Below are 25,268 nucleotides of genomic sequence, written 5' to 3' on the forward strand. Positions count from 1 at the left end.
TAAATAAACCTACAAAGAAGAGAAAACCAACAATGCTAAAAAAGAATTTCAATTCAGTATCATATTGTATACAGTTTAGACAGATTTGGTTTGGAGGACTTTTGAATTGAGACAATCTTTTTTTAAAAAAAGCTATATCAAATGTTTGTTAATTTATTTTTGTCAGCCCAATTTTGGTTTTAATAATTATTTTGCCATTAGTATCAACAAGAATGAAAGTGAGTCAATGTTTTGAGGACAATATGAAATAAATCCTTTATCTCAATCAGGATATTCCAGTACCAAACTAGCAGCTACTAATGCTGCTTCTGAAAATCCCTCATTTTCTCTCCGCCCTCAAAAGATTTGTTAGGTTAAAAAGTTAAGCATTTAGGGAAGAGTTCTAATGTCCTTGCTGGTTCCAACCAGAAGATTAAAAATGCCTTATGCAATTTAAGCAATAATAGAAGACAAGTCAGGAACTGAGACTTATCTATTGAAACTCAGGAGCGCTTGGTATCCACAGTGGCAGATAAATTCAGTATTTGGGTAAGATAATGGTAGATTTTTATTTTCCATTCCCATAAAATAAATAATTGATGAATTTTATATTGGTATAAAACAATCCATGGGGAGTGTATCTTATGTTATTTAGCAGATTTCAATGCACTTCTGATAGCTCTTATCACATTTCCAATATTTACAAACACTCTTTTTCTCTCTAGGAGATGGAAATGATGGAATATAATTTAGCCATCTTTCCCCAATGCTGCATATGTTGAGTCTTGCAATGCAAATGATTGGCAATGGGAACAACCATTTGAAATTGGGCAAGGGCATTCTCTGTCATTAGGACCGTCATCATCTACCAGCCACAGTGGACATCCTGACAGCACGATGTGTCTTCAGCTATCAGCTCATCCCATATTTAACCAACCCGATGACTTCCATATGATGGGGAACTGCATCCTGTTACAAGTCTTGGAGAAATATTCAGTCCATCTACAACAAAATCGCTTTCTATACTGAATATTCAGTGAGTTTTTTCCCTAGGGGAAAGAGCTTCTACTTAAAAATACACACTTCCCAGGGTTAAGTACAAAAATAGAGCTAATCCATTTGATACAATCCCATGTCATTTTTCACCTCTGAACGTTCCTTATAGAAACCACCACGTCTGCCTTTGCCGTTTAGAAAAAGACAAGATACAGAAGATGCACGTTACCTTAGAGCTGAAATGCATCCATGAATATGGAAAAGCAAGGAGAAAGGGAAAGAGAGCCAGAGAGGAAATAGAATAATAATAAGCGAGTAATGGGTACTGATCTGAGAAACATGCCAGGAGTTTGGTTACGATAAATAAGAAAAGCAGAAGTAGATTTGAAACATTCGTTTCCCTTTATTAGCTCAGTGAGGCTGATGTGTACTGCACATTTAAAAAAAAATCACAGGAATTTTCATACAATGAATAAAACCACAACAATACATGTAGAATTGGCAGGTGGAAAAAAGGCCCGGCAAGGGCTCAACTAATCGCTCACTTTCCCTCTTCAGCATAGTTCAACCAACAGTATTACACTTTCACCTACAAATCTTAAAGTAGCTCCATCAAATCAGCAGTTCACATTATTGAAAATGTCTGTCACATAGGTACAAATTTAGAATCATCACATTATAGTACATGGCTATTCTAGGTCATCTATAGATCAGGTCTTAGACTACAGTGATTGAAGTTCTCATTACAGCCATCAAGAAAGGACACATAATCATTACCTACTGGAAGCTCACATCTAAAGGCATGAAAAGGTTTCCTTTTATCAACTGACCCAAACATCATACCCCAATAGTGCAAAGTTCCCTCTCTGCTGCTTTGAATGTTGACAGCCCAACTGTTGTTCTCGGAGTCGTTTAGCAAAAAATTGATTTTGTTGCACTGGAAGAATTATTCTGCTACATCTCTTTTAAAAAAGAAAAAAATCCACATTACTAAAGCACCAGTTCGGTTACCAAAATTGTAGAAGTGGTACTTACCACGGCATGAAGGCAATGGCCCACGGTCTTCTAAAAATCCTACAGATCTATGCTGAAGTTTGCCTCCAGTGATGATGGGGTGCACGTGTTCATTTGAAATATTCTCTCCCAAAAAAATAAAAATAAAAATGAGAGGAGCACAGCTTACATTTTGATGGGCTACCCACAGTGTCTGCAGAAGATACAAAAGCTCCACTAATTCTAGATGCAATTTGAAGTCCATTGAGGAAAACTATCTTCATGGTAACAATATTTGTCAGGCTGGGGGTAGGGGGGATAAATTAATCCTCAATATGATATCTGTAGTGCTGTCTTTTGATAAGTAAGAAAAGAAACCAAGTATTCCACTCATGTCAACAATCCAGGGCAAAAAGGAGAATGTATTTAAAATTGGATCACAAAAATTTAAAGGCAAAATAGAGAACACATGTGGTCCTTGAACACATAATAGGATTTACTAAATCTCGATTTCTTAAAAATAATTTATTGCTCTTAATAGTCTTTTTATTATTATTCTACAACAGAAGATACTCAAAATTCAGAAAGAAAGACTGTAAACTTTAGTTTGGCGTTCACACAGAGTTAAAATACCTGCATTTAACCTACAGAACAACAAGAATTAGGCGGATTAAAGATGTGTTACTGTTGTAACGCAGAACCTGTGAACAAGTTCTTTCATTTCATAGTATTTTTATTGCTTTCTATCTACTTAGAAATAAGAAGCCAAAAAATCAAGCAAGCATCCGACAGGACAAACAGTGGATTCACTCAGAACACAATATGCTGGTGATAAATGAATGCAGCTATCAAAATTAGCTGCATTGGCCTGGGGGTGAAATCCATCTTATAAGATCGTGTTGGGCGAGAGAAAGGAAAAGAACAATTGAGTAGTAGGTGTATCATGTCTTCCAGAAAAGTCATGTCAGCCAAACAGTAATCGAATCTCAATTTAGAAACTTGAATACACACTCCAAATGTTACTGAATTCCATTCCAGGGACTCCACACTCAGATGAAATCCTGATGCTCAAAATGGAGGTTTTTCTGAAGTTTTTATTGAATTTAGCAGAAGCAATGTCATCAAGAACAACACCATGGTCACGTCAGAGGCCATGCTAGTGCAAGTAGAAACACTGCTTCTGCAAAAGCTGAATTTCCAAATGAAGCACTTACACTCCAACCTGACAATTGTCATGCATCCTAGGTAGAAAATTTCCACTGGCTTTATTATTTTCATCATCTCATAATTTATAATAAATAGGCTATCTGCAACTGATAAATATGTCTCTTTAGTAAACAAAGGAATGAAATATCAGTATTTATACAGGATGCATAACTGTAAAAAATACAGATAAATACCATCGTCATACTCTGCCAAGGGAAAGAAATACTGGCTTCAAAGATAGTCTTCAGACACACATTAATTATTGTAAAAATCATACTATAATTATTACCTCAGCATTTTGTATCAAATTAAAATCACAAAAATTAAAACAAAACAGCATTTTAAAAAGATTTTTGACTTCTAGTTTCAAAACTACTGTTGATAGAGAAAATAAAAACATTTCTTAATGGTTACCCATTGAGAGACTTTACATAAAATCATGATATCTTCTAGAAAAATTTTAGATGAGAAAATTTCATTCCCCTAACAAATCCAGTGTATAAAACTTCAAAGAAAAACAAGCGACAAGAAAATGTGGAAAAATATCGCAGAAGTGGTTAATACCTTTAGGGGACTAGGATATTTCTTGACAAGATGCTTAGATTGAAGCTCACCTAAGGGATGGATGTGCGGAAAGCATCATTTTGCTCTTGTTGCACTCAACAGACACACACACTGTCTTTTTGTTTTTACAATCAAATATATATAAGCAGTAAGTTCAGCTTCTAAATATGTTAGTGTACAATAATTGTTTCACCTCATAATTACATTTGAATATTCTTAAGAAAAATTTAGCAGTTTTGAAAAGAAGGCTGCATTTACAGTGCATAGCTGTAACAAAAAAGAACATTGTTGTATAGTATATACATAAAATAAAAATACTCCATTTAACATCTGTAAATACTTAACTACATCAGAGAATGTAGCAATTACACTATCTGAACACATCTCAGAGAGTTCTACCCAACTCTCATTAGTAATGTAACCCGGTGTCCGCTCCTCAGAAAGAACCGCTGAACAAGCTGCACGCTTGACCATTGACAAGGCTTTTGAAATTTGCAGTGGAAGATCAACATTTTGGACATTTACATGGGTGTCAGGATTAAGGATGAACTACAGAAACTTCAAAATGTTAGGAAACTTTAGCATTCTGGTGCCCGCAGTATCCTCTCCCACCCAGATTCCATGGCAAAAGGAAAAAGAAAAAAAAAAGAGAGAGAGAGAGAGAGAGACAGGATATTAGTTCTATGGAACCTGTGGTTTCTTCAGGATTGTCATATAATCATTACGTTATGAGAGAAAGCTTGCTTCAAGTTGATTCTGCACTTTCTTAAAAAAACAGAGTACAAAGGCTGATGCCCAGACATCAGCGGCTGTCATTTTAGGGTGGTTTGTGGTTGGTTGGTTGGTTGGTTGGTTGTTAGTTTTCTTTCCTTTTTAATTTATATATATGTATATATATATATATATTTTCCTTTTGAATAGAATACGAACATTTTGAAGTTCTAGGTTTTAAGTGTGTCTTCATGGAACTGCTGCCATTTGAAATGGTTTGCCCTTGCGCATTCTGGTCAGGTGCCCCCAGTCCTCACATGTACCCACACATACTTCCCCTAAACCAAGCACACACACCACACACATACACACACACACATACATGCACACATGCACACTCTATCACCAAGAGACTCCAGGAAAAGCAAAGCTGACACCCATGAATAAACATGTGCTTACTGGATATCATTCTGTCTCTTGCCTCTTCAGCAGCTGTGTTCATGTAAACCATTGTTGTTATTGTTGTTGTTGTTCTTGTTGTATTGTTGTTGTTTTGTTTTGTTTTTGTACAGAGAGTGTAAAGTAGGAGAAATTCCTAAGTATGACTTGCAATAGTCTTTAGGGAAGGACGCGCTGTCCCATGAGGTATTCGCCATCCCTCTGTCATCCTCAGCTAGGGAACATGTTACCTGCGCAAGCTTCTCTGAGCTTCTTTCAGTAAACTATCAAAATCCAGAGAGTCATACTTGCTCTTGGTGGAAGCAGGGTCAAAGTCATCTGAGTTTGAATCTGAAAAAAACACAAGCCAGTTTAGATACACACTTTGCTGATGGCCATTAACTCAATCATTCCAATTCAAGATTACTGGATTTGATAACAACTCTTCCAATCAATATACTTTAGAAAACAATAGTCAGATTTTATTGGATATATATGGATATATAGGAAGAGGATGGGGAGTAGTGAGCTTTCAAAAACACTCACCTGTTGACTCGTTTAGGCTTAAACACCCTGGGAGTTAGGCAGAGCACACGTTAATATATCTCTGGCAGATAACCACCCTCCCCTTCCCCCGACATGTCAAATGACTTGCCCATGGTTCCTCAATAACTTAGATGTAGACGTGAGAGTACAAGCTGGAACTAATTTTCCTATTCAATGGGATTAATTTAATTGAGCATAAAATCCAGTAGAGTATGAGAGAAAGAATCATGAGAATTTCCCCTAAACTTCAACCTGATGCTTCTCTTTGAGGCAGGAGGGGACATATGATGTGGTCCTCTACTTCCATACCTCTTGGCCTCCCAGAATTTTTGGTGCAAATTCTCCCCAAATTGGAAGGTTGAGAGAAATGCTTCACATCCCAGGAGAGTAAATTCGGAAAGAAGAAATAAAGTGCAGGTATAAATAAAGCCATGCCCTTCTTGGACTCTTAAACTAGTCCAAGTAAGCTTTTGAGCAGTTTCACTGCTACTTCAAATAGACCTTAACAAAATAGATATGTTTTAGCAATATAGAAAGCAAAGTAAAATTGTGTTAAATATTCCTGGTTTTTCTCCATTGACTTCTATGAAAAAGCTAGATATTTCTGCCGGTCTTGCAAGTAACAAAGGGGGGCTTGGAAATATAATAAAAAGCCTCTTATAAATATGTTAATTCTTTTGAAAACACTTATTTGAAGGAAAACAAAACCATTCTGGAAAACTAACAATTCTACCAAAATACAAGAATTCCCATGCTTTTTCCCAGAGTAAATTACAAAATCGAAATGGTCAAAGTAATAGAAGGATATAATACTAGATACTACAGAGGCATAATCATTGACCTAAAATGTTGTTTTGCTGACAAGATTGCAAACCAAGCTCTCTAGCACCGGCCTGACCATCCCATTTCCAAAGTTTCAGTCTACCTTTACATACCTAGATTTAAAGACAAAGAAATGTCTTTATTTATGTTTTCCTTTCATTCTGATCACCTTTGGTCTTTACTGAGTTTTTTTCAGCAAGTTTTTTAAGGTAAGAGCAATGAGAACAATTACAGTCTCAACCATAAAAAACAGAGACAAAACTGGCCAATCTTTCCTCAATAGCATCTTAAATAGTCAATTCTTAAATTACACTGGCTTCAACGCTTCTCTTCATAGGCTAATGAATGGTTTTCTTGTATTGCTAAGGCCTCACAAACAACTGCTATTCAAATCAAAATCTTTTTTGTAGAGACAAAAAAAAATGTCTAGCTCATTGCTAGAGATTAGTCTGAAATCAGAATTCCACTTGCATTGTAGATCAAGAGGGAAGATTCCCCCAATGATGGAGTCTGTGTGATAAAAGTCAGCCTGGAACCATCAGGGACATACACACATACCTTTCCTTGAGGAACACTTTGAGAATATTTTAAATTTCCTTACTTTGCAATATTCTAAGCAAACTCTAGAATTTCAGTGTTTCTGTATTTTATTAGCAAATATTTTAAAAAATTGTGAAATAGTAGTTCTCAAGAGTTTCTTCACTGTGAAATATAGTGTTCACATATATACCCACTTATACAGGCACACTGTTACTCAGAAAACAACCAAAAATATTTTTTGTTGCATGAGATAGAATGTGGTTACATTTAATTTCTGAGGCAATAACATCTACTCCACCAATTTCTCTCCTGCTAATGAAAGGATATTGGAGCACAGTAAGATATGATAAAAATGTTATAGGTGTCAGGCCTCTGAGCCCAAGCTAAGCCATCATATCCTCTGTGACCTGCACGTACACATCCAGATGGCCGGTTCCTGCCTTAACTGATGACATTCCACAATAAAAGAAGTGAAAATGGCCTGTTCCTGCCTTAACTGATGACATTGTCTTGTGAAATTCCTTCTCCTGGCTCATCCTGGCTCAAAAGCTCCCCCACTGAGTACCTTGTGACCCCCACTCCTGCCCACCAGAGAACAACCCCCCTTTTTCCTTTACCTACCCAAATCGTATACAACGGCCCCACCCCATCTCCCTTCTCTGACTCTCTTTTCGGACTCAGCCCGCCTGCACCCAGGTGAAATAAACAGCTTTACTGCTCACACAAAGCCTGTTTGGTGGTCTCTTCACAGGGACACGCATGAAAATAGGAATAACTCAAGCCACTCTAATTTTTCAAAATAAATTGTTAGAAATAATGATACTGTATTATTTGAAACAAATCACATCACACTTATATTCCCAGCACCTGGAAAACTGTTGGCACAAAGGAGGCACTCAAATTAATATTTGTTGAAGGAATATACTAATCTCAAACACCAAAATATTATTAAAACCATGGTTGAAAATATTTATATTGGGATGTGGGAATGATTTATCAATGAATGGCAAAGAAATACATAAAGTTACGTGTATAATCAAGAATACTGATAATACAATACATTCATTTCAGTTAATGAATAATTTATAATGTATGTGTCATTTATTTTTTTAAATGTTTAAGTTATGTAACATAACTAATTCCTAATCGAAACTATTACATTCATAATACTGACCCATCTTTCTGTTTGGATCCTGTAGTCCTACTTTAATTTCTCTTGGTCTTTCCTCTCTGATTTTTTTTCATTGAGGTCTTTAGAAAGATCCATTTGCTTATAAGACAGTAAATAGAAAGACACACAGACTACTGATTCATGGCAACTAGAACTTAAATCTTGGCTTCACTGTTTTAACCTTGATCAAGTCATTTTAATCTCTCACTCTCATTTATAAAACTGGGTCATAAATAGTAGCTGAAATCGTTATGTTTTGCTCTAACAATATTGTAGTCACCATTATCTAGTTTCAGTAGTAGAGAAATAGGATGTATAAGCTAACTTAATTTGGGGGAGCAAGTAAACAGAAAGAAAATTGGTTAAATCTATCTAGAATGATAAGTAACTTTCCTGTCTTGGTAAAACTAATCTGTGTCACATCATTTTTGCTTTACTATTGTGACATATGTGTATGCTCCTAACCCCTGAGTCCAGTATATTCTTATGCCCTGAAGTGTGCATGAACACTAAATATGGTGAGCACAAGAATATTTGAATTCTTCAGGGAACAAAGACAAGACACAGGAAAAATGTTTTGAGTTCCAAAGCTGATTCCCAGAGTCGATTCTTCCATTTTAAAATGACTTTACACTTCTAACTTCTCATTCCCATCATTTTAAATTATAACCATAGCCACTATTTATTGAGCACCTATGTTATGCCAGACACGTGCTAATAGCATCACAAACATTTATTTAATCTTCACAATAACACTATATGGTATTTTACAAATGAAGAAGCAGAACTGAAGTGGTTGAATTCTTTGCCCAACGGCAGTGGTAAGTCAGATTTCAATCCCAGGTCTGCAGGATTCCAAAGCCTGGCCTCTTCAGACTATACAATGATGGAGCTCAGAAAAAAACTACCTTTGTGCCATCGTACAGCTTGAGGGAATTGGAAAAATCCATGCTACTACAATGCACATCAAACATACTTTTCAGAAAATACAGAGCGAGCTTAGCAATGGCAAAGTTTCTATTGCTGCCGGCTAGGCAGGGAGATAACGAGAGAGGAAGCATCCTTCTTAGAAATATTTCAAGGAGGCTCCAGTTCAATTTGGAAATACCATCCAATCCTCCCTCTCTACCGGTGATGAATCGTGATCTAAAGGCCCCTCTAGGTAGCTTATTTTAAACTCTAGATGTTTTGAGAGACTAGAAACACCCTGGCCTTCATCACTGAAGAAAATAAGTCAAATCAACTCAAGACTTCAATCCGTCTTGACTGTTTTTATCAGCCAACATTTGAACAAATGACTTGCCACATTCTATATTTTCATCCCTAGCCTGCTATCTCTCTAACAGTCACCTGCCTCTCCACTGCTTCCTACTATCTATTTAGCTTGTGGAGTGAATTATAGCATATTCCCTGTGAACAATGCACATCACCTGTATCAATTACTCCGGGAAGACATCCCTTCGTTGGACAGAAGAAAACAAATCCCTGTATTTGTATTTGTTTCCTTCTTTTTACCAACCCAGAGAAAGTGCATATAGATATCTAATAATGATGAGGACTAGATTTATATGTTAATTTCATGATAAATATTACAAATAAATTTAATATAATTATGTCATATGCACAAGACACTTGTCACTTTCCTTCCTCAAATAATTTAAAGGCGTACAATGCACACATTAGATGGGGAATGACATGCAAAGGAACAAAATTAAAATTGGAAAGGAAATTAAGATGTCCATTTTAGCATTATTTATAATATTGAAAAATTAAAAATTAAATGTTTGGCTATAATGTAATGACTAAATATAATGGTACTATTCACTCAGCAAAATACTGTACAACCATTAAAGTATGTTAATAAATTATTTTTAATCTTGTGAGTCACAGCAGAACATGAATTTATATATTAATTGAGAAAAGTAGAATTTGGAAGTTTATATATATATAAATCAATATATATATAAATTCAACTATAAGAAATTAGACATGCTGAGACAAAATACTGGAAGGCAAATCACTTCGTTGGTAATAGTGGTTATTCCTGGATGACAGGCTGATACATGATTTTAATTTTTTTCTTAATACCTTTTTATATTTACCATATTTTACCCCTTGAGTCTCTACAGGTTTTATAACAGGAAAAATTAATATTATGTATGCTTCAGTTTCCTTATCTGTAAAATGGGGATGATAGTAATAATATACACCTCATAGGATAGTTCTAGCAATTAAATGGAAAATGCTTTCAAAGCTCCTGGCACAGTGTCTGGCATATGGAAGCACTCAACAAATAACAGGTGTTTCTTTTTCTTTTTTTTTTTTTTTAAAGAAAGCAGAGTGTGATTTAGTATATGAAATTTAATTTTCTTCTCTCTTAGTTGTAGTTCATAGAAAATGATGATATTTCTAAGTGTCTGTGAAATAATAAGAAAAAATGAGACTTGCATATTCTGTTCCATAAAACAATGATGGCAATGCTATGGTTCGTGAAAGGATTCAGGGTAGGCCTGGAAGGCAAAATCAGGTTACAAACACACACACACACACGAATCATAAACACATGTAGACACATACAATACCTGCATACATACACACACAAAGACACATGATAGCCACACACATCTGCATAACACACGCACACACAAAGCACAATACTACACACATACATGTTTAATATTCACACAACACACACAATATCCACAGAGATACACACAATACATGCACTCACAAAATATAAAGCTGCATGCACACACAACACACATACAGAAATCATGAACACATGTGGAAACACACAATATCCACATACATACCTACCACAATTTTCAGCACCTGAGTAGATAGTACAAAGAATTTACTTCTGTCCTTTCTTGCCAAAACCTAGGCCCCTTTCTTCTGAAACTGTCTTATACGTTTTTCTTAAAAATCTGTATTCAAACATTCCCTTTAGTAAAATAAAGTGATGGTTCAACCCAAGGTGCCTACGGATTATGTTTGCTCCCATCTTGAGCTCTACATTATGGATTCCTCATTCCACGTACAATAAAATCCATACCTAGGTCTGCATAGTTAGACTTGAAAAATTGCTTGCGTCCACAAAAGTACAGCTCAAAGTCAGTTTCGTTTGACCTGCGCAAAGTGTATCCATTTTCAAGAGCAGCAAAAGCATCACAGGTATAACGGTAGGTAATGAAACCATAGCTGTCTCTGCAACGGACAAAGAAAAGTTCAAAGCTGGTTAAGAAGTATTAGCATATGGGACTGTAACCCTTTCTACTTTGTGAGACTTCTCTGGTGCCAACGTCTGAGCCACTGAATCCATTTATCAGTGTGATTGTCCTGTCAAGCAGCTAAATACTTATTTCTGGGACAGGAAATCTCAACTAGAAAGATTAATAAACAGGGATGAAAGAAAATAAATAAGGTTCTGAACTCAACATGTCATCTGTCAAAGCACTTACATTGGCAACTCCCATCCCAGTAATCTTATGGCCATAATTTTTTACATACGTCAGCTTCTAAACAAGAAATAATCTTGAAGATTCTCACCCATCATCCCGCAGATTTACTGTGCACTCCTCAATTTCACCAAAAACTTCAAAACGGTCCCTCAGTTCTGTCCGTGTTGTGTCAGGTCTGATTTTACCGACATAAATCACACGGCGCTCTTCCTATGGGGGGAAGGAAGGAGAGAGTTCTGGAGTGGGAAAAAAGCTAGCCCTCGGCCGGGCACAGTGGCTCACACCTGTAATCCCAGTACTTTGGGAGGCCGAGGCAGGTGGATCATGAGGTCAGGAGTTCAATACCAGCCTGGCCAAGATGGTGAAACCCCATCTCTACTAAAAATACAAAAATCGGCCAGGCGTGGTGGTGGGCACCTGCAATCCCAGCTACTCAGGAGGCTGACGCAGAGAATTGCTTGAACCCGGGAGGCAGAGGTTGCAGTGAGCTGAGATTGTGCCACTGCACTTCAGCATGGGCAAGAGAGCGAGACTCCATCTCAAAAAAAAAAAAAAAAAAAAAAGCTAACCCTCTAGAAACATTCATAAATGTACAATCGTGCATAAGAAACCCCACTGAGCATGGCAATTAGAGCAAAACATACACTACAATGGAAGGAAAGACTACATTTGAACCAAGTATTTCCATTTCTTCAGTATCAATCTCTTCTTGCTCACATAGATTCTTCTCTTCACCTCTACTCTTTTCTACCTTTCCTATCTGTCTCTGTTCTACTCTCAGATGAACTTGATGTGTTAGAAAAGAAATCTGTATAGTGCATTCTTTTTTCAAATCATGGAACAATACCTATTAAATATTTGAACATTTGTGACTTGATTATGAATCAAAATTGTTATGAAACTGACCTGGCTTACAAAACTATTACATTTCTCATTAACTCAGAATTCTAATACTGAGATGAGCAAACTCTGACATCCTCAAAAGAGTGGTTCTTAAACTCTACTATACATAAAAATTACTTGGGGTGCTGATTAAAAATGCAAATGATTGGGCTTTATCTAGTTGTACTAAAAACAAAATGTAAGATAAGGTTCTACAACCTTCATTTTTAACAAGCACACCCTAGCTATTTTGATGCAGGTGGTCCAAAGACAATAATTTAAGAAATACAGTCTTAAAATGTAGGCCATTTTAAGCCATGAGTCTCCGAAGAATAAGAGCTAAATAAAAGAGGCTATAAATTTCACTTTGCCAATAAATCTAGTCTTATTTTAGGAACAGACTAGAGGGGTGTGGCCTAATTTTCACAAGTGGAGTCAATATCATCATAATCTGAAAGTCATCAGTAATTTATAACCTACAAAATACAGGAATAATATTTTATAGCCTGAGGATAAATTCTTTTTTTAAAGCACAGAAATGCATTCTTAGTGTAAGAAGCAATCCTATACCTCTTGTTCCAAGAAGATAAGGCCAAAAATTATGATGTCTCTCAAAGTTTTAAGAACATAAGGAGTTAATATAAAGAATGTGCTCACCAACTAGTTTGTATGTATACTAAGGACAAACAATGATAAAATGAATTTAAGGTTGCAGAGATTTAAGTTAGGTCGAAGCAAAGACTAGAAGCAGAGAACTGAGGTACAGACTTAGCTTGCCCAAGAGTTTTCTTTGGATGTACTGAGAGTCCCTGGTCTTGGGTGATGAAAAGAGTAATTAGGGCTGAAAGCAAAAAATGCCCTTTCTTATTTACTGAATGGTTTTCCTTTTCTTATGCCCAGTATTTGGCCAAGAATCTGGTAAGGAGTAGGCACCCGACAAGCATTTGTGAAATGTAACTGAACAATTTGCAGACCCTATATCTTTCTGGATGATAAGCTTACCAATGTCTGGTCTTATTCTACCACGTGTAACATGCTTGCCTCTATTTTTTATTAGGAAAGTAAGTTCATCTGAGCCTCAGGTGCAAATAGTCAACTGTCTACTTGACATCTCAGGTTGGTTGTGCCTGAGGAACCTCACACTACACCAACATTACCGAAGCCCAACCCTCCAGCCTTGCCCTCTCCCCATTTGGTTCTTTTCCCAATGTTCTTGTATTAGTGAAATGAACACCATCTAGCCAGTTATTTAGGACAGAAATTTAACTACCTCCCTTTACTCCTTTCTCTTGGTCCTCTCCACATGTCTAACCACTCAAGTCCTATTAATTTTTATCCCCTAAATCTCTCCATCATCTATTTTCTTTATTCCATTGTCCTAAGCCAAGCCTCCAGCTTCTCTTTCTGGACTAGTATAACAAACAATCTCTTAACTTGGATCTGTGTCCATGTTTATTCTTCTCCAATCTATTCTTCCACTGTTGTTAGGATAGTCTTCGCTAAGAAAACAGGAATCCAATGATGTCCATTAACTTCTAAAATATTCCAATGGCTTCTCATAACTTTTAATGAAAGACCTAAATCATTAACAAGACCTACAAGGCCCTGTATGGTCTGGGCCTGTTGTCATCATGGGCTTTATCTCTTATATCGCATTCTTTCTGTGACTCTCTTTTCCAGCCACACTGAGCTTCTATTAGTCTAGTATATACTGTGCACCTTCCTTCCCAAAGCCTTTGCACATGCTCTTTCCCTGCTACTGGGACACCCTATTCACACTGCACCACTCCCAAGCCTCTCACATACACACACTGTCTACAACAACCTTAAGCTCAACAATCACATTTTTTCTGAGACTTGCAGTGAGGTCAGAATTCCTATTAGTTGCTCTTATGGAAGACTCTCCTTTCTAATTGTAATTAATAGTTTATCTACTGTTTAATGTCCACTTCCCCAGGATAATAAAAGCTTCATGACAGTAGAGACCATATCTGTTCTATTCACAACTGTATTTTAAACAAAGCATCAAAACATAACAGACTATCAATGAATATCTGCTGTAAAATCAATCAGTTACTAATCAATTAATCATCTTGAACACTTATCCCATTCCCTTCATTACATCAAAGATGCCTAAGAGTGGTCCTTCTTCTCTGAGACTCTCCAATACAAAGGAGAAGGAAAGTTAGATTTGGTGTTTTATCACAGAAAAAAAAAAAAACCTTGCTCAGGTAGCTCAGCTGAGTGAAGAAACAAAGATTTCCATAATTTGTTTTTACAGATGTAAGTGTAAGAAGTAGCTACATGTTTGCAGGAATCTCACTCATAAAAATCACCTCTGAAAATCAAAGGTAGGAGATAACAAACAGTTGGTAAAACAGAACTCTACGAACAATAGCATTGAGACTAAATAAATGACCAGATGAAGCAGAGTAACCCGTGCAGGCTGCCTGACACCCTTCCATGTAGATTGTATGTCTCAATTGAAGGCTGTGATTGTGCCACTTCAGAGCACCGAGCACATCCTGGCAGTCAGAAAGTAGAAATGGATGAAGAGGCACATCCCAGACCATCGATACACACTTGAGCAAGGGAATCATAACACCACATTCCATTCTACTTATGCAGCCAGCTCTAGTCAAACAGCCAAATGTGATGGGACTGTTATCTAAACTTAAATTTCCTGGTGCCTGCTTTCACGGGTGTTAAGGAATTTTTTTTTTAATGAGCCTTTTAGAAAAGTTACTACTGTATAGAGAGGAGGGGGAAGTGCAGAAGTGAGAGAAAGAAATTGAGACATTGCAAAGAAATTGCTCAACTACCATTATGGGAATAAACACAGCCTATGTATTCAAGGAAATTTGAAGTTAAAGCGAAAATCGACCATATGTATGCCCATATGCAGACATACTGGGACAGTCTCTGAATTGCAGCTTTATACGAAGTTGTATGCAACAACGATCCCATACAAAATATAAACCAGAGGACCTTTTATAATGGATACTGATACATTCTACAGTAAAAAGAAGATATAACCTAGAGGGGAGAAACAGGAAACCGAAGGGGTGTTCCACAATTACTTGAATTACCTATTTTTCTACCATCTCTTTTTATGCAACACAGGAATGGGGCCATGCCTCACTACCTTACAAAGATCAGAGATTGAATACATGTTGAAAGGCTTATTTGAGAAAATTATTGAAGTGCTTGATTTTCCTACTGCTAAAAATGAAAATAAAAGGCATCCAAACGCCTAGAAAGCAAAGACAAAAATCTTTCTAAGATTGGCCAAAATGTCTAGCAAAGAACTGATTCTTTTAAACATGTTGCAGTTGTATTAGACAGATGAATAGATTTCATATCTTTAAAAAAGCTTAACATTTGCAGCCAATTTTTCAAGACATTAATTTCTAAACAGGAGATGAAAGGAAAAGAAATCAAAATGCTTAATAACATTTTCAACTTCTTAAAGGCTTGGAGGAACTCTAAACCTTTGGAAACAGCTCCTTGAAAAATGATTTTCGGACCAGTTTTCACTATTGAGGAGGATGGTACATTTATCAAATAACTTTTAGCTTCAGTTTTCACAAAAGCTGGTATGCTGATGGGGTGGATAATAAAATTGAAGACTTACATTGCATTAACATCTATAGTAAATCCTCACTATACCAAAACATGGGGGATAAATAAAGAAACAAAAAACTGACTGAATTAACTGACTTCACATTACTAAAATCTTTATCAAAAGAGTCTAGAGCTTCCCAGTTACTGGAGGAAAACATACAGTGGTTGTTTCTCATCAGATAAACTACTCCTGATAAAAGGGGTTTGACTAAGAAAAGACAGAAGGTAGTAGAGAGATGAACATTTGTTGAACTCTTATCTATGCCAAGTACTGCATTTAATGCTTTTAATGGGTGATCTCTCTAAAATGTCCTTTAAGCTAGGTAACAAGGAAGAGCTTGATATAATGTAGATTTCAGCTCTCTACATTTGCAAGTCAGAATAATGTAAAAATCTTTTTTTCTATGCTAAGGAAACTACATATCAACTTTGGCAGTGAAATACTAGTGTTCATTCCTAGATTAGCTGTAACCTGACTGCCTCAAAAATTGCAAAGATATTATAAATTGAGTGTATGGTGTATTCCAACTAAAAGAAGAGGTGAGTGCAGTGGAGGGTCATGGAAAGGTACAGATAGAAAGATATACCAAGATTCTAAAAAATGCTGAAAAGTGTCTTTCTTTCTTGCCGTTAATATTGATTATCTAACCTAATTCATTAGGTAGTCAATAAATGCCTACTACTAGGGGATGTTCTTAGAGAAAAAACAAAATTGTAGCATTAAATTTGTCCAAAGTGTCCCCCATTCACGTACCGTGTGCTACTATCCCTGCTTAGTGTCTAAGGCTGGTTAATGTGAATAAGTCCAGGTTAGTCTACTTAAAAGGTAAGATGCAAATAAAAGCTAACATGCAAGTAAACATACTGGTAAGTCAGAAAACATGAAAATTATAGAATAAGAGTATGCATAACTACTTTTTAAAAAAGCTTCACTGAAGCATAATTGATATATCAAAAAACTGTACATATTAAACATATACATTTTGATGGGTTTGGACATATGCCTATATCCTTGATACCATCATCACAATCATGGTACTATATGTATTCATTACCTCCAAAATTTCCTTGTGTTGTGTTTTTTTCTTTTGTGTGTGTGTGTGTGTGTGTGTGTGTGTGTGTGTATGTGTGTGTGTGTGAATAACATGAAATCTATCCTCTCAACATTTTAAAGTGTACAATAGCATAGTTAACTATAGGTACTATGTTGTATAGCAGATCTCTATAATTATTCATCTTTCCATAAAACTGAATATTTCTAAATATTGAACTTAGAGTCACAATATAACATATACTCACCCACACAAAATATCTCTTTAAAGAGGCTTGCATAGAAAGCTATTTCATTTTCTCCAAAAAAGAATAACTCTGAGCACTTTGGGAGGCCGAGGTGGGCAGATCACGAGGTCAGGAGATTGAGACCAGCCTGGCCAATACGGTGAAACCCCGTCTCTACTAAAAATACAAAAAATTAGCCGGGCGTGGTGGTGGATACCTGTAGTCCCAGCTACTCGGGAGGCTGAGGCAGAAGAATGGCGTGAACCCAGGAGGTGGAGCTTGCAGTGAGCCAAGATTGCGCCACTGCATTCCAGCCTGGGAGACAGAGCAAGACTCCATCTCAAAAAAAAAAAAAACAACTCTGAGTAATTGCACAATTTTTTTCATTTCATTTGGAAGAAGTTTAAAATTATCAGCAGTACTACACTCTCCCTGGCTTCTGAGCTGGACACTGACCAACAGAGAAGTGAAGCAGCAGTCATTGCCGCCTGAGCACATCTAGTTTTGGTTTTAAGTGCTGAGCCATATCACAATGTCTAGATTTGCCCTTTAAATTAACATCCCATTATCATGTTTTCTGGCAGAAAACTGTACAGATTGCAAATGGAGTTGGACTTAGAACTCCACAAGAAATTAGAGCAGTGACAGTTTAGACATTAAGTACTAAACTCTGGTTTGCAGAGTCCCAATATAACCTGAATTATTTCAAGCTTACGAGTCTGAGAAAGGCAGAAAGTGAATTGCTTTTTGAGAAAGAGTCAGGATGGAAATTACAGGAAAGTGCCAACTGAAACAATGGTAACATTCAACCACAATATAAGATTTTGCATTGGTAATTACTAATTATTAGTGTTCTCTTTGTTTTTGGATTTGGCTCACTCAACTTGGGCTGAAATAGGATTTTAGAAACATAAGCAATGAAAAGTTTATAGATCTCCTAAAACACCTCCTACTTATGGAACTCAAAATAGAAGTAATGCAGACAAAGGTTAAAAAGATGACTTTAATTTTGTAAAATAACAATTATTAAATTTCTGAAGGTTTTTTTTTCATTGCCTTTTGGAGTCTCTGTTTTTCTGGTTCCCTAAATATATGATTGCTTTGATTAATGAATAACCCAACACTGACCCCAAGATATCTTAAATGTAATTTGCTTCTTACTCATTACTTTAAGGTTGTTTCAAACATTGAAAGAACATCATGTACCTGACCAACTTAAGTCTGGACTGTCCTTGTTCCCTTAGCTCTTCTATGTATGAATTTTCAAGCTAATTGTTTCAAATCAGTTAAAAATCATTGCATGTATCCCTGCACTCAAGTCCATAAAAATATACTTTGGGGATGCATTATGGTACTAGAAAGCTAACTATTTGGAGGAAGGGAATCAATAAAAAAAAATTCATGTAGGTAAACTCATTAAATAGTTCCATGATGCCTTCAAGATAGCTTTCAAAATCTTTAACATGAATTATAGGACCCTTTAGGCTATCTTCCACCATTCCCTCTAGACTTATTTCTTGCCCCTCTTGTGTCTCAGTGTTCCAATTAAATGACTAGTAGTTTCTCAATATACCTTATTCTTTTTTAGAGACTTAGTATAAGCTATAGCCTCTGTCTAAAAAAGCAATGTCCAGTAATCATACAATGCAGTATGTCATGTAAAATTTTCTAAGAGCCACATTTTAAAAAGTAAAAATATGAAAAATTCAATGTTAATAATATATTGTATTGGGCTCAACATGTCCAAACTATTATATCAATTTGTGATTGATATAAAAAGATAAATGAAGTATTTTACACTATTTTTTTATACTAAGTCTTCTAAATCCAATCACACAGTGCATCTTAATATGGCCCAATCAAATTAACCGTGTGGCTAAAGGCTACCATATTGGATGCTGCAGGTGGAGAAAATCTTTGTCCTTTCTCCCTTTAGGATTTGGATCAGTCTTACCCTCTCTGAGGATGTTCTCCTTCATATATACATCTGGATGCTCCCAATATACCACCCCAACAGTGCCACAGATGCACCCCTTATAATAGCACTTATCACACTGTATTGCCTGTTTGTGTATTTTTATCTGCCAGTATAGTTGAAGCTCCTTGGATACAGGGACGATGTCTTTCCTAATTTTATATCCCAACCAAATGGCAAATATTTATTACAGAAAGAGCTATGAGCTTTCACTCATGTTCAATAGAAACAGCATGTAATTGTCCAAGTGGAAATTGGTTAAACAGTAAGTCCCAAATCTTTATTAAGCACTTATCACTTATAGTTCACTCTGTTGGTAAACAATCTCTATGTTCTAGGTTTCCTTCAATCTACTTTTCAAAAACAAAAGCGAACTTTAAAGCCAAAATTCTCACAAATGTCTAGTTAATGTAAAATGATTTAATAAAAATCAAGTTGACACTTGTATTACAAGTGCTCTTTCGAAGAGAACTGATACAGATTACTTTCATCTAAGAATTAACAGAGGAACTAGTCAACATTTGTAACACAAAGGGACAACAGGGTAGCATCTGCTTCCAAGCTGAGGCTGGTGACCCTCAGGGTGATTTTGTCTCATCTAGACCAATGACACTACTTGCTCTATCTGTAAAGGGCCAAACTAGCAACAAAAAAGACACCTCCCTTCCTTTCTTTATTAATATCTGGCACTTAATCATCTTTAGAAGGCATAAAATAAACACATAATTTATTTACATGCTTTTGATTAAAATATTAATCTGGCTTTAGTTATAACTGTGTTGTGTCATGGCCATATAAGCAAATTTATGATGAAACTATTAATCTTTCTCTTTAATGTCCTATTTTTGGGGGAAAAATGAAGGATTTTATAAAATATAAATTTGCAAACACCAAAATAATCATTTTCCTACATGTTCGCTCAGCATGATTTTCTTTTGTAATGATTATAATGTGCCATATTAAAAGGCTTTGTAAATTATATGGCACTATATAAATGTGAGTTATTATAATTATTGAATAGGCCATTAATTAAATACAGTGATATTAGAAAAATTGAATTTTAATTTTCATTAGTCTTCGTAAGTGTTAACTAATGACACTTTGGCAAATCTTAATATCACTGCTCATTTGGAAGTTGAGAAAAATGAGGCAAATTGTTGTAATTTGCAAAATGCCTTTGAGTCAGTCTTAGGTAGATTCAAAGTTAAATGGCAGCAAACCCTCCAAAACTTTGACCTAAGTGTTCAATTACTTCTCACTTATTTCTCCTTAAGTGCCTGTGTTGAACAAATCTCTCATTTAACCTTTTTCCTCCAGCTGGTAACTGTTGGCCAATGCTTGATTTTGATTCCATTAGTCAGCTCTTTTATATAGCTTTTGCAAAATTGTGTTGATGTTAGTGAGTTTTTTTAAAGATAACACATAAATCTAACCTTTACAGTCAAAAATCTTTTCCCTAAGCCTTGGCTAGCTTAGATGCAAGATATGTCAAAAGCTGATCTTCACTGAGCTAACTCTGAGTGGCTAGCACACAGGGAGCAGCTGCACTGAATAAAAGCAGTGCTATATCTCATTGATTAGTCATGGCTCCCTAGAGCACCATGTCAGAAAAGACCGTAAGGCTCTGAGGGGGCTCAATGGGAAAGAGTTCCATTATCGATTAGGAATGTCTACCATGGGCATGGGCTGGATTTTGACAACTGGACTGACTTATTTTTGCCATCCAAAGTCTAGGTTGATAAACCGCGGTAGGGAGTTGGGGTAAAGCCTACCCACTAGTCAGCAGCTGCTGAAAATGAGGACTGATCTTCAGACAGCAAACAAATATAACATAACGTGGATCTTTACACAGAAGGGTCAGCACTGTCTATATGTCAAGTTAATATAATACCCCCTGGTAAGTGGTGCTGAAATCCATAAAATGTCATTGAAAAGTAGTTCATAAGAAATGTGGGTGTGTCAATTACCCAGTTAGATGGCGACCATGATGCAGAAGAAATGACTTTTTTTTTTTTTTTTTTTGAGACAGTCTCACTCTGTCACCCAGGCTGGAGTTCCGTGGTGCGATCTCAGCTCATTGCAACCTCCACCTCCCTGGTTCAAGCAATTCTCCTGCCTCAGCCTCCCGAGTAGCTGGTATTACAGGCATGCACCACCACGCCTGGCTAATTTTTGTATTTTTAGTAGAGACAGGGTTTCCTGTCTCCTATGTTGTTTCCTGTTTCCTATGTTGGCCAGGCTGGTCTCAAACTTCTGGCCTTAAGTGATCCACATGCCTTGGCCTCCCAAAGTGCTGGGATTACAGGCATGAGCCATCGTGCCTGGCCAGAAATGATGACTTTCTTAGCAACTCTTCCTCCACTGCCTCCTTTAAATCCAACTTGAACTCAGTCTCTTCATGGACAATTTAAGTCTCCTGCTGGCCAAAAAGACAAAAACTGAAACGAGATAGCAATCCCTCCTCATTTTCCTCTCAAAGAGAGAAGTAACAGGAAACAGAAAGAAAAACTTATCCTGTGATCAGAAAGAACAAATATCTGACTGAAAAAAAAATCTCTACTCCCTCCATTTTTCAAAACAGAAGGTGAAAACAGTAATGAACTTCAAAATGAAACTGTGAGTGAGAAATATACTGACTTAAACATTTTGTTTTCCAATAAATTAGGTCAATGGGGACCAAAGACTTATGGATATTTTAAAGCCAAAAGGCTGAAAATGGCCTGTTCTAACAAAGACTTAGCTTTTGTTTATTTTCTAATCTATCACCAAAAAAAGCACACAGAAAAAGAAGAAACCCTACTTTAAAATAAAAGTGAGCTCCAGGCCACTTACAATTGCCTTCTGCCTCTGCCTCTCCCTTTGCTTGGCCCTCTCAGACTCTCGCTTCTCATACTCTCTGCGATATTCTTCCCTCTTCAGCCTCTCGTGCTGATATTCCTCGTAGCTGTCATACCTGGGAAACATAACTTTATCACTAAGTCAACCACCTCAATTTTCATGAGCAAAATGAATAATAATATGGGGAGGGGTATAGGGTTTTGGAGAATATCTTGTCATCTCAAGGAGGGGATAAAGGGAGCCAAAGGAAAATGACATGCCTCATTACCTGGGCCGACGGCTGTAGGGCGATCTCGAACGTGATCTCACATACAAGGGAGAATTTCGGTGCGTGCGGTGTCTGTAGTGGCTTGACTCATAGTAATAGCAGGATCTGCACCAGAGGAGAAAAGCAAAAAGGGCATTTGCAACTGCCACTTAACCCAAGTTTATCGGCACTGTGGAGCATCCTCTGGGACACTGTATTACAGAGACTGGCTTTTTCTTCCTAGCTACTAGGGAGATTTCCCAGTGACAGTTTGTGATCATCTAGTCAACTTAGAGGGCTGGGAGTGATGTGCTCTCTCTCAGAGTCTCTTATTGATGTTAACACTGAGCACCAGGTCTGGTACACTGTCAGCTTTATCTTGCATGGATCTCTACTATCCTGGCACAGGGCAGCTCTCCAGGTAATGGAAAAAGTTGGATGAGCAAGTTTCTTAACAAATTGCTCTCTCTGATAGGACTGGCTCAAGGCACTGTGCTCAGAGCTGACAGATTTAAGAGAACATGGAGAGAGATGTGAGTGTAACAACGTTCTCGTTAGTTCCAGCAGTGCCAGAATTGCAGTGGTCAGGGGCCAGAATGGCTGCAGATTTCAAATTTTTATTTGTATTTTATTTTATTTTTTACTTCTTAGGAACACCTTTTGTGTTATTAGGGTTTTGCCAAGGTTTACCTTGAAGAGGATCTACTGCCTGGAGACCTTGATCTTGACCTGGAATATGGTGATCGGGAACACGACCTGTGTCGAGAAAAGGACCTTGAACGAGAGCGCATCCTTTGGGGTCTTTGAGAAAATAAGGATTTGGGTGGTGACACGGAATCTCTACATGGAGAGTTAAAAGAAGAACAAGAAGGAGACACATTGAACAATGAATAGGATTGCGTGCCATCCCAAGGGTAGCTCAGTTTATCACTTTCATCTTCGCTGTCATCAAACAGGCCATCCATGGCTAGTCCTGAATTTATAAACATAGGTAGTTTGGAGAATTGTTCATTACTGAAATCACTGTCCCTCAGTTCACTGGTCTTGTCTGCTTCGTCGTCAAAAACAGCTTGACTGGGATGACCGAAGTGCTTGTTCAGCTCGGCTCGGATTTCCTGGTCTTGGAGCTGTTTTCTTGTGCTGCAAGGAGAGACCTGCTTGCTTGCCTCCAAAGTCTCTCTCAGGTAGCACTGGTCTGAATCTGTGGAAGAACAAATCTGCCCCTGCCAATCAGAGGAGACATCTTTATTTTCTAGTTGTCTAGAGTCTTGGAGCTCCTGTGATATATTAATGAGTATTTCCGTTTTGGAATTAATTGACTGGCAATAGTCATGGTCACCAAACAGCCGCAGACTGGGCCGCTTGGTCTTCCTTTCCTCGTGTCCACCAGTGAGGACTGAGGACTTGCTGAGTTGTGCATACAACTCGGATTGCTCCGGCCCTTTCTTGGTGGAGTTATTGCCTTGTGTACCAGAAGACTCACTGTACCTGGGCTTCTTCGATGGTGGTGGCACCACAGTCTTGCAAGAGGACTTCAGCTTTGGAGAAGCCCTAAAAGGGTTATCTTGGTTGGCTTTATGAGGAGGAGTGGTGGGTGGAGTTAGGCCTAAGGCAAAAATTAAAAGAAAAAAAAAAAAAGAGAGAGAGAAAGAGAAAAGAGACAGAGATAATGTTCTTAAATGCGAAGACACATGTTTCTAATTTTTCCAAGATTTCAGACAAGGGTTCAAACTGAGTGAAGAAGAAGGAAACTAATTTCATGACAAGGCCTGAAAAACTGACTCATCCCCTAAGCCTCTGTCACCAAGAAAAGATGGATCTACCGTGCTGAGCAGGAGGCTGTGATCTTTTGTATTTCAAACACCAACGCTAACAAATCCTGCTTCCCAGAAAACATGAATGCATCACCCCTGGCCTGCACGGAACTAGGCATTATTACCGAAGCTTGCATTTTCAAGGGGATTGTATGGGCTGCTTTATGGAAAATTAACAAAGTGAGACTGAGGAATCACGGAATAGCCTTGGTAGCATTTGTCTGCAAAGAACATTGCAGAGGATGCAAGCAGCTCAGGGGTCTTTGTCCAATCAAGAGAATCTACCCTTGGAGCCAAGGAATTAAGCAACTTAGAAGAAAAAAAAAAAAAAAGATGGGATGACAGGAAATATGGGGCAATGGTGAGAGTGACATAAGCAACTTCAAAGTAAGTTCAGTGAAATACGACAGCCAAATGCAGGGACCTAGAGCAACTCTACAACTTAACAGCAGTGATTCTTTGTCGCCACAGTTCATTAACCTAGTAAACCATGGCTAATGTAGGTATAATACATTCTTGTAAGCATAACTAATACATTCTGTCTAAAATATGGTTCTGCAACAGAAACCTAAGTGAACAGTAACACTAAATATCGCAGTGCCAGCTGACCATTTTATATAGAGCACAACATAAGGGAGGGTTATGAGACTGAGGGATTGAAACTCAGCCAAGCTTCAGCAGCTAACTAATTAAATAAATAAAAAGGAAGAAAGAGGAACAGCCATCAGCTGTTGCTCTTTCTGCTTTTCTATAGGAGGGCAGAACATTTCATCAGAAACCACTGTGGGAGAGTCCGTGAAGCATAGTAGTTTCCTCTGTTGAGTTTTCCCCCAAGTAAGCCCTACTCATCCGTTTGTGCCGAGGAAGAACCATTGTCAAGTGGCTCCAGAGTCCAAGGAACTTTGAAGAAGGGCAGGCTGGAGTTCAAATGAGTTTACGCTTACAAGGGAGCATTTTAGTTTACAATACATTTTCTATTTAGGAGGCGGGGTGAATACCATTCAGCAAAAAGAACTTCAAGTCTGCTAACAAGCCTGGGGTTAGACTTAAGGCAAGTTGCAAGGAAAAAAATGCTACCTTGCTGGAAAAAAAATAAACACAGACATACACAACACACATATATCGAGAGCCAAGTAGGTCACAGAAAGCCACATGAAATTTTGATATGAACAGGAAGATGCTG

At 37.3% G+C, this 25,268-nt stretch overlaps 1 protein-coding gene across 5 annotated transcripts in view; it reads right to left on the reverse strand.

The window, feature by feature from the left end:
- Positions 1 to 1,354: 1,354 nt before the first annotated feature.
- The window catches only part of PPARGC1A (PPARG coactivator 1 alpha), a 680,601-nt gene continuing 656,687 nt past the window's right edge, over positions 1,355 to 25,268 (reverse strand). For all 5 annotated transcript variants that reach the window (XM_063603745.1, XM_063603746.1, XM_034958375.3 and 2 more), the window contains exons 8-13: positions 22,962 to 23,877; positions 22,293 to 22,397; positions 22,019 to 22,139; positions 11,516 to 11,637; positions 11,022 to 11,173; positions 1,355 to 5,238 (exon numbers count right to left, since the gene is read on the reverse strand). In XM_063603745.1, the coding sequence (XP_063459815.1) occupies positions 5,135 to 5,238; positions 11,022 to 11,173; positions 11,516 to 11,637; positions 22,019 to 22,139; positions 22,293 to 22,397; positions 22,962 to 23,877 (1,520 nt within the window). In that variant the 3' untranslated portion in view covers positions 1,355 to 5,134. The remainder of the gene's footprint in view (positions 5,239 to 11,021; positions 11,174 to 11,515; positions 11,638 to 22,018; positions 22,140 to 22,292; positions 22,398 to 22,961; positions 23,878 to 25,268) is intronic.

This window comes from Pan paniscus, chromosome 3, assembly GCF_029289425.2.
Source record: "Pan paniscus chromosome 3, NHGRI_mPanPan1-v2.0_pri, whole genome shotgun sequence".
Lineage (NCBI taxonomy): Eukaryota > Metazoa > Chordata > Mammalia > Primates > Hominidae > Pan > Pan paniscus.